This window comes from Populus alba, chromosome 14 (assembly GCF_005239225.2).
Source record: "Populus alba chromosome 14, ASM523922v2, whole genome shotgun sequence".
NCBI classification, from domain to species: domain Eukaryota; kingdom Viridiplantae; phylum Streptophyta; class Magnoliopsida; order Malpighiales; family Salicaceae; genus Populus; species Populus alba.
In genome coordinates this window covers 8,982,250-8,991,809 of record NC_133297.1, presented here as the reverse complement: position 1 = coordinate 8,991,809, position 9,560 = coordinate 8,982,250, and the positions used below count along the sequence as shown (strand labels likewise).

Here is a 9,560-nt window from a genome sequence, read left to right as displayed (position 1 = left end):
TTTCTATATAGATAATTGTCTCAAATAAGTGTCTATTTTTAGATTAGTGATCAATTTTGTGAGTATCTATTTTTATCTTATAATTAAACAAAAAAAAAAAAGTAATTGAACCTAATAGTATCCATGACTTGAGTCATAAGGGGACCAATGTTGATATAATATGTTATTGTCTCGATAATTTTTAAAAAAAAGTTGAAGTATTTTTAAAAGTTATGTTATGTTTTTACTGATCATGAAAGTTGTATTTGAACTCATGAAATTAATTAATTTAAATCGATTTATTATATAATTTAATTGGAAACTCGAGTAGTTAAAAAATTAAATTAGAAAATTTCAAAACTAACACTATTAATCTCAGATTTAATAATACTGTAAAAATTTCTCCAAACTATTAATGATTTTTTATATCTAAAAAAACAATAGTACAACCCGCGAGTATACAGGAAAATAGATCAGCGCACATGATTTTACGATCCAATTTCCAATTAAAGCATTTCTCAAAAAAAAAAAAAAGGTTAAAACATGAATTAGGAAAATTAATAACATGAACAATGACCAATAACGACTTAGATAAAGATTACAAAATAAAAAAAAAAATAGTATTTTTTTAATTGTAACGCTAGTTTGTTTTTGTGTTTTTAAAAATATTTTAAAAATTATTTTTTATTTCAAATTAATATTTTTTTTAATTTTTTCAGATCATTTTGATATGTTGATATCAAAAATAATTTTTAAAAAATAAAAAAATATTATTTTAATATTTTTTAAATAAAAAAATTAAAAAACAATCATAACTAAACTTTCAAACACTTATTAAATGATTTCTTTAAGTAAATGGGATTTTATTTATATTTTTTAAATATTAATGAAATTATTATTTTTTTTCTTTTAAAAAATAAAATAAAATTGGAAACACCACCAGTTCATTGGAGTCCGTGTAAGGGATGATTACTACACCACTCCCGCGTACTTAACAGTATAGCTTCTTCTCGTGCCTTCCTTGGCCCTATTTTTGGAGGGCCCTTTCCAGAACGTTCCGGGAGGCTCCAGCTCCACCGTTGGATCAGTCATAGGGACACGTGTAGGTCACACAATCCAACATCACAGCAAGGAAGTGAAAAAAAAATCCAATTTATTTATCTGATTTATACCCCACTCTCTTCCACAAAAGCATCACCTCAGAAACCAAAAACACGAAGCCACCAGCAAAATACAGCCAGCTTTAGTTTCTTCTCCATTTCGTCTCTCAAATTCTCTTTCAAACCCTTCTCTGTAAACTCATTCCCCTCCCTCGCCCGCAACTGCAACCGCTACATGGCTCCTGAGCTTGTCCAGGCTGCTTTGAAACCAGCCGGGTTCACCAAACCTGCTAGCTTACCTAGCTGGGCTTATGTATCATTCTTGGCTGGTAATGGAGATTACGTCAAAGGTGTTGTTGGGTTAGCCAAAGGATTAAGGAAAGTCAAAACGGCATACCCTTTAATCGTTGCAGTTTTGCCTGACGTGCCAGAGGAACACAGGCGGATTTTAGAGTCGCAGGGTTGCATAGTCCGGGAAATTGAACCCGTTTATCCACCAGAGAACCAGACCCAGTTTGCCATGGCTTATTATGTCATCAACTACTCCAAGCTCCGTATTTGGGAGGTACGTACTTAGTTACACGTGGATTTGTTGAGTGCTTCTTTCTCACACGTGTCAATCTAGTGTGGGAGCTAGGCTTGATACTTGCCTGACTTGGGTCTCAGCTCTGACAAATTACGCGGTATATTTTTATATGGACGGAAATGAGCTTGTTTATAAATATGACTGAATCATCTTCAAGGAGGGCAACCTCGTCGTCTAATGAATTTTATTTTATTATGTCTTGATAATTAAATGCATCGTGCCGGACTTTTATTTATTTTTTCTAGAAAATGTGTTCAGGATGTTTATATTAATTTTGATTTTAATTGCATGCAGTTTGTGGAATACAGCAAGATGATATACTTGGATGGAGATATCCAGGTTTATGACAACATAGACCACTTATTTGATCTGCCTGATGGTCATTTCTATGCGGTGATGGATTGTTTCTGTGAGAAAACATGGAGCCACACTCCACAGTACAAGATTGGCTATTGCCAGCAATGCCCTGACAAGGTTAACTGGCCTGCTGAGATGGGTCGACCACCATCTCTTTACTTCAATGCTGGTATGTTTGTATTTGAACCTAGTATCTCCACCTATCATGACCTCCTGAAGACTCTCAAGGTCACTCCGCCTACGCCATTCGCAGAGCAGGTATGGCGTTCTGATCCGTGATTTTGAATTTGATGTTCTTAATGTGTTTAATGAAAGTTAAAACAGTTTTTCTAACAATCTTCTCTTTCTTTTTCTTTTTTGTTGACTTTTGGCAGGACTTCTTGAACATGTACTTCAAGGATATTTACAAGCCAATTCCTCTAGCATACAATCTTGTTCTTGCCATGTTATGGCGTCACCCAGAAAACGTGGAGCTTGACAAGGTCAAAGTTGTTCACTACTGTGCTGCGGTGGGTATATCACTTTTCCTTATTTTGTATCATCTTCTTTTAATATGAGGGAAAGAAAATCCGTAGTTCTGTTTCTGATTTACTGATGTAAATGTATCTATATATATATATATAGGGCTCAAAGCCATGGAGATACACTGGCAAAGAAGAGAACATGCAAAGGGAGGACATAAAGATGCTGGTGGAGAAATGGTGGGGCATTTACAATGATGAATCGCTGGATTACATGAAATTGGTGGCGGATGGTATTGATGCTGAGCCAGTGAACTTGCAATCTTTCATTGCAGCTCTCTCTGAAGCCGGTGCTGTTCAGTACGTCACTGCCCCATCCGCTGCTTAGAGATGGAAGAGAGAGAGAGAGAGAGAGAGAGAGAGCAAAGCAACAACCTATAGATTTAGAAATGATCAGGGTGAGAGAGAAATGTCGGAATCCTTTTACTCTTGAAATTGGGGGCGGTGATTTCTTGTCTAGAAAGGGAATAAACTTAGTTTTGATCGATAGCGGTCCTTAATTATCTTTTTCTTGGTAGTTAAATCTGTTGATAATATGTGATGAGCGTTGTATCATGGGTGCATGCACAGAGGTGCGCCATTGTAAGCTTCTGGAGCAATGGTGAAATGAAAAATGCGCGTATATATGATTAATTACTGAAGCAAGAGTAGTTTAGTTTTACTGCAGCGAGTAATTCTTACTATTCGTCTAAAATTACTGGTGCTTGCTTTCCAATTAAAAATCGGCTTAGATTTTTAATTTTTTAAAAAAAAAATGTATTATAATAAAATTTATTTAGATTTATCATATTTTTAATATTAACACATTAAAATTATTAAGAATTATTTAAAAATATATAATTTTAAAAACTATCTAAAAATAATTTTAAATGCACTATCGAACGGGGGTGATAATCTTCTCTTTGAATTGAGACCATCAAGCATCTGAAGTTATTGGTAAGTGGAAAAAAGCCGACTTTTCACGACGGAATTTTCTCAGGCCATGCCATTCATTTGCTGAGAAAATTCCCAATACAGAATCTTGTTAAAAGGTCCCCCACGAGAATCCATGTTTGCTGGAACAGGCAATTAAGTTTGCCTGATCATATCCATAATTGCACCACAATTGATGACGCTTGATCTCATCATTCCCATCACCGTGTGACTCGGAACCGGGCTCAGTGAGACGTATAATTGAATTAGAGGGTTGGTTAGGTTTGATTCAGTAATGTTATGAAGTTATTTTTTAAAATGATTTTTATTTGAAAATAAATTGAAATAATATTATTTTTTTATTTTTAATATTAGGATATCAAAATAATTAAAAAATACTAAATTATAAAAATGATTTAAAGAAATGAATAAAATATTCAATTTATTTAAAAAATACTTTTAATTAAAACTCAAAAATAATCAAGCCCGTACGGTGAGAACTTAATTCGTATAATTCAAGGACATTGGGGTTCTACCAGATTTCTTAAAAGGTCTAATAAATTTGAAGAAGAAAAGAATTATCATGTAGTGTTCAACTTCATTTTCTTAATTCGGTAATGTTTGTGTTTTCTTATATGATGTTTGTAAACATTTTTTATGAGATTAACTTTTCAAGTTCAAAAAACTAAAACAGTGGTCCTAGAAACCATTTTTAACCTGCAATTTCCAAAATCCTCAAAAAAATGCCCATGATCAGAAGACACCAAACAACATGTACGCGTAGGAGGTAAAAGGAAGAACATTCCAATGTTGGTACAAGATGAGACAATGAGGGAAGTGTCCCCGGTTAATCAAATAAATAAAGACAGGAAAACACTTCACATCAAGAGTTCGTATACCAATTGTTGTGCAACATAAACCTTAAGATAACCAAACGTCACTAGCCATCATAGGCCCTTGTTATGCCTTCTGATTATTTCAACAGACTCTTCAAAATGACCTGATCCTTCTGTTTTTATCATTCAAACACAAGATATGGAAGTGGTCGCACAAAAACCAAGGTCCAAAGAAGGGATTTTGATTATGGGTGCTTCAATTTAGTAGCTTCTACAACAAATATGTTGGACGCAGGTTTTACTATTTAAACCAGTCATTCCGTATCAACCTCCTGTCGTCATCCCTGTCTTCCCTCCAAGCTCACCTGAAAATCATACATTAAAGAGTCCTTAGATGTATTTAAATATATACATTTATGCTTTCATAGTAAAAAAGCATAGCCAATATTTGTTACAAAAGCAATGACTAACAGTATGAACACTTCATTACATCAGAAACAGCCACCACAGCGAATCAATGAATCCACATCAGAAGTTACGTAAGCTGTCTAATAATTCAGAGACCAAGCTTTATCTTCTTTCACATTTGATATGTACTCGCTACCACCATGATTGCACGAGGTATAATGTAACATAATTATGATGGTGAAGGCATGATCATAATTTCTCAACTTACATCACATGAAATGGCAAGCCAGCTTCATTCAACATAACGAGCTTAACATCCTGGACTTACTACATGGCAATATCAGTTTTATCAAGTTTCATCTAGTGCAAATTGTGGCTTTCTGGTAGTTCACAAGACGAGGTTTAGATGAAGCTACAAGTTCTGATGAGAAAGCATGCCAAAAATCAAACTAGGTTTTGTTTGCTATCGAGCCAACTGCCATGGTCCAACAAGCACTTCTCACATTCCAATCCTATACATGCTCCACGAGTAACATGGCAATAGGGAAGAAAATAAGCATGGAACAACAGGAGGAAACATCTACTGACACAGATTCCTACCTACCACCCTAGTCCAAACTGTTATCTGTAGCTAGTGTAGTAAAGGTTACAAGTAATTATTTCGCTCAGGTGTAACATTTAATGCAGTTATAGCCACAGAGAAAATACAGAACCTTTCTGCAAGCTGGAAGGTTAGTACGGAAGAATAAAGTCAACTTTTAGATAAAAGTTCATTTAATTGTTCATGTGTGCCTAGTCCTCTATTTCCCTAAGAGCAATTATATTCATACTGGTCTAGCTTCATACCCTTAAACAAGACACATAGAAAGGGCGTTGCAAATTGCCATTACCACCACGATGTTTCTCCACAACATCTCATCTATCTGAAATGCAAGACCTCACGCAGGCACAAAGAATCCTGAGGCTCCCAAGAAAAGTTGTCCTTTCATTTTCTCATTCACATTAGAATATTAGAACTCTGAAATACTTGAACTATCTAAAGCTGTAACATGCTACCAAAGATACTGAGAGCTTCAGTACCTAAATCTAGTTCTTCAGTACCTAAATCTAGTGCTGCTGCTGAGATAGCCTCAAAACCATAGCGCGCATTAAGAAAGAAAACTATCGTGAATGATAATTACTGATCACATAAATGATAATTACTGATCACATATATCTCGCCTATATTCCAAAATCAAACAAAAAGTTAGTGGCGGATCATATTAACATGTTAAATTGACACAAGCAAAAAAAAAAAATGTAAGAGTATAAGATTATTGGACAATAACTCAAAGTTGCCATGACCCTCCAGTATTTAGATGTTCAAATTAGAAAACTTTAAATCAATAGCTAATTCAAAGTTATACAAACCAAATCTCATTAAAATGACAGCTTAAACTTAAATTTATGAAATAAATCCTAAGGGCGTGCCATTTTGGTTTCCCAGGGCAAGAAAAAAAAACAAAGCAAAGCAAAATTCTTCAAAACTTGAACCACAATTCTCTCATGTTCAATAAGGACTTAAAAATCATTCATAAAGGACCTACAAGTGATATTATAACCATTCTCAGATAGTATTGCTACCCAAAAAAAGCCTAAAATGAAATCACAAGCACAATGAGAAAATAAAAAAATAGAAACAGAATCTTGTTTTAATAAGCCAGGTCATATTATCAAGACAGAAGACGCAAAAATTATCTAATCACTCTTCTGCAACCACAAAACAAGGCAATGTCAGATCATTCTCTTTGAAGAAATGAAATCCATTGAATGTTCTAGAGAATGAATCACATTTCAAATTAGATAAAGAAGAAGAAAAGGAAGCAAAACAGCTAGAAATCAGTCAATAGAGAGAGTGAGAGATTGATTGTTTGTGTACATTTGCCTCGGCCCAAAACTTTGTGGACGTTTTTTCTCCCAAAATGCTGAAAAATCTTCGATTTCAGAGGCAAAAAACTGTCATTATCAGAATAAGAAGACAAAGATGATTCTTGGCCATCAATCTTCTCTGTGATCTTCTCCGTCATTGTTTCAGACTGGTTCAAAATAATTTCGATGTGAATCAAAAAACAGAAGACTAAATTTAAAAGCAAAGTTCAAATCCAAAACTGAAGACTAGAATGACTAATGTCCAAGACAAGATTTACCCAAATTGCAATCACAGCACAAGTTTAAAGTTTTTCAAATTTGAAAACAACAAAACGGGACAATGAGACTTTACCTCAAAGCAGATTCTGTTCACCAATAATCCCCACAAGAGCAGACCCCATCTTTGAAATGGTGAAACCTCTTGGCATCTCGCATGATGAGTTGTCTGCCAACAAGTTTCGAGATGATCTTCATCGCATTGTGGCAATCACCACAAAAACGAAGATTCTTGACTACTCGAAGAGGAGAACGAGCAGCCGTGGTCAGAAGACCATGAGCAGTAGCAAGTCTCTCACTATGAGCAAGAAGAGCATCCTCCTTGCTTTCTTCATCTATGTCATGCAACACAAATCTTGTTACTGGAATATAACCAGCATCTTTCATTTGTGCCTTCATACCCCTGAGCAGGGCATAAACTCTATCCCTATCAGGAAAAGATGTATCCCCCGCTCGATATTCATGGACCCTGCTCCTAACATCTAAGAGATTTTGACTTGCTGTCTTCTTCTTTTTCTCTTTTGCAATGTCTGAAGCTTTCACTGGTACAAGACCTGCATTAGATTGATCATTCAAGCGGGAGGGGTCTAATTGCTCAATAAGCTCAGCACACCGATCTCCAAGCTCCAAGTGCCCATGTGTCCTGCAGAGATTCATTAAAGCTTCCCAAACATCTACACTAGGCTCCATTGGCATCTTTTCAATGAATTCCAAGGCTTCATCCAGATATCCGTTACTTCCCAACATGTCCACAATGCTCACATAGTGCTCCATTGATGGGACAATGCTGAACTCTTTCCACATGGACTCAAAGTGCAGCAATCCCTCATTGATATCACCCAAGACATTACAAGCAGAGAACACCCCAACAAAAATTTGTGCATCAGGTTTCAGTCCTCCTTGCTTAAACTGATTAAACAGATCAATGGCATCCTCCCCAAATCCATTCTTAGCAAGCCATGTTATCATGATATACCATGAAGTCAAATTGCACTCTTGCATGTTGTCAAATACACTGAACGCTTCATCCATGGCACCACATTTTGAGTACATTTCTAAGATCTTATTAAGTGTGCCAACATCTAGAGGAGATTGTGATCTTACAACGCAGTCATGAATCACTCTTGCTTCCTCTAGAGCTTCAGCCTCTCCACATGCCCGCATCAACTGCAAATAGCGTGATAGATCCACAAAAACACTCTGCTTCTGTAACAACTGCAAAAATTCCACAGCTTCCTTCACCTTTCCCTCCTTGCAAAATTCATCCAGCTCCTCCATAGAACCTTTATTCAAGCTACTTTTGGAAGATTCGGTTGAATCCCCTTCAGGTTTAGCATAGTTTGATACTTGAGAAGCCTCCATGCTGCTCTGAAAAGTATTACAGTTTGGCTGATATTGTTCAACGCTCAAATTCTGCTGGTGTTGTCCAAAATATTGGTTCTGCTGGTGCTGTCCATAATATTGGTTCTGTTGATATTGTCCACCATTTACCATGTAATGATCATTGGGACCATGGTGAAATTTCTCAACATTATGAGTGTAATTGCTATTCAGGCTTCTTTGTGACTCTGAAAGACCTTGCGAATTAAACCCAGGCTCGTTCCGACTCAGTTGCACATTTCCATGTCCTCCATAATACCCATTTTGACTATGCTGCCCACCAACCCAACCATAGTTCTGTTGAGAAATCCCATTATTACGTTCATAATAACCACTAAAGTTTCCATTTTTCTCAGCTCGGTTATTATGATTCTCTCCCCTGCTTCTTTCCCAGGTAGCTCCATCACAGTTTTGCTGAAAATCTACACGATTTTTCCCATTAAACCCAGTAAAATTCCCATTTTTCCCAATTGGGTTGTTCCATAAATCATTTCTAGGGCTTTCCCTAAAACCCCCATTAGGGTTTAAGTTGTTTCCACCAGAGTTTTCGTTATAACCATAAGGCCCATCTGGTTTATGGAAATGCTCATTAGAATTCTGTTCGTGATACCCATTCGAGTTTTGAAAATCAAATCTTTCAGTGGCGGTGCTAAGATTCTTGAAAAAAGTGATAGACTCACAGGAGTTACTTGAAGAGCATACCTTTGATAAAGAAGCGATGGATTTGATAGTGAGAAGCGAAGCTCTCTTTCTGGACATCTATGCCTCAATCAATAATATAGGTCTTGCTTCAAAGAGAGACAGGGGAGGTTCAGCAATTTGAGTGGCGAGGTCTAGGTTTGTTGGGGTTAATTTTTGAGCTGTACCAGAAAACAAAAACATAAGCTAATATATGAGTTAAATTAGGCCTGGATTTCTCCTGTCAAGTTCAATGTCTTCGGTTCACAAGGCCCATTTTTCAGCGTCTCATCAAGTGTCGAATATTATACATTGTTGACATCGCATCGTTTGAATGATTTTTTTTTTTTTAATATGGTCGATTGAAGTAATTTTTTTAAAAAACATAATATAAATATATATATAAATTATTTGGGTGTTGTTAATGTATATTTTAATTAAAAAAAATCAAACAACATACAAATTGCTTAATATGATTAGGTTGATTTGCTAAATTAAAAAATTATTTGATTCCAAAAAAAAACTCAAAATAATAATTTTAAAAAAATATTAAGACAGTAATATATTGGATCAGCCCAAGCAACTCAGGCTATGAGGCGATAATAAAACCATGAAAATT

General features: G+C 35.6%; 2 protein-coding genes across 3 annotated transcripts; one reads left to right on the top strand and one right to left on the bottom strand.

Moving 5' to 3' along the window:
* The first annotated feature begins 1,160 nt into the window (after positions 1-1,160).
* On the top strand, positions 1,161-3,176 carry LOC118041093 (galactinol synthase 2). The gene is made up of 4 exons (XM_035048223.2): positions 1,161-1,644; positions 1,960-2,280; positions 2,397-2,531; positions 2,647-3,176. Exons 1-4 carry the CDS (start codon positions 1,315-1,317, stop codon positions 2,869-2,871), a joined length of 1,011 nt encoding a protein of 336 aa, XP_034904114.1. The 5' UTR covers positions 1,161-1,314; the 3' UTR covers positions 2,872-3,176.
* Positions 3,177-4,211: 1,035 nt separating this feature from the next.
* Positions 4,212-9,143, bottom strand: LOC118041095 (pentatricopeptide repeat-containing protein At2g34370, mitochondrial). Of its 2 annotated transcripts, XR_004686249.2 has the most exons (3): positions 6,960-9,142; positions 6,618-6,774; positions 4,212-4,656 (listed from the first exon to the last, which is right to left on the bottom strand). XR_004686249.2 is itself a non-coding variant. In XM_035048224.2 (2 exons), the coding sequence occupies exon 1, from the start codon at positions 9,020-9,022 to the stop codon at positions 6,977-6,979; it is 2,046 nt and encodes a 681-aa protein (XP_034904115.1). In that variant the 5' UTR covers positions 9,023-9,143; the 3' UTR covers positions 4,212-4,656; positions 6,960-6,976. The 2 variants fall into 2 exon arrangements, 1 of the variants encoding a protein (XP_034904115.1); XM_035048224.2 differs by lacking the exon at positions 6,618-6,774 and having other exon boundaries at positions 6,960-9,143.
* Between the last annotated feature and the right edge of the window lie 417 nt (positions 9,144-9,560).

Bases quoted from the DNA above. Each gene is read 5' to 3' on its own strand.
- LOC118041093 (XM_035048223.2), top strand. From the start codon at position 1,315: ATGGCTCCTGAGCTTGTCCAGGCTGCTTTGAAACCAGCCGGGTTCACC. The intron at 1,645-1,959 runs GTACGTACTTAG...AATTGCATGCAG, and splicing joins CCAAGCTCCGTATTTGGGAG to TTTGTGGAATACAGCAAGAT. The intron at 2,281-2,396 runs GTATGGCGTTCT...GACTTTTGGCAG, and splicing joins CTACGCCATTCGCAGAGCAG to GACTTCTTGAACATGTACTT.
- LOC118041095 (XM_035048224.2), bottom strand. From the start codon at position 9,022: ATGTCCAGAAAGAGAGCTTCGCTTCTCACTATCAAATCCATCGCTTCT.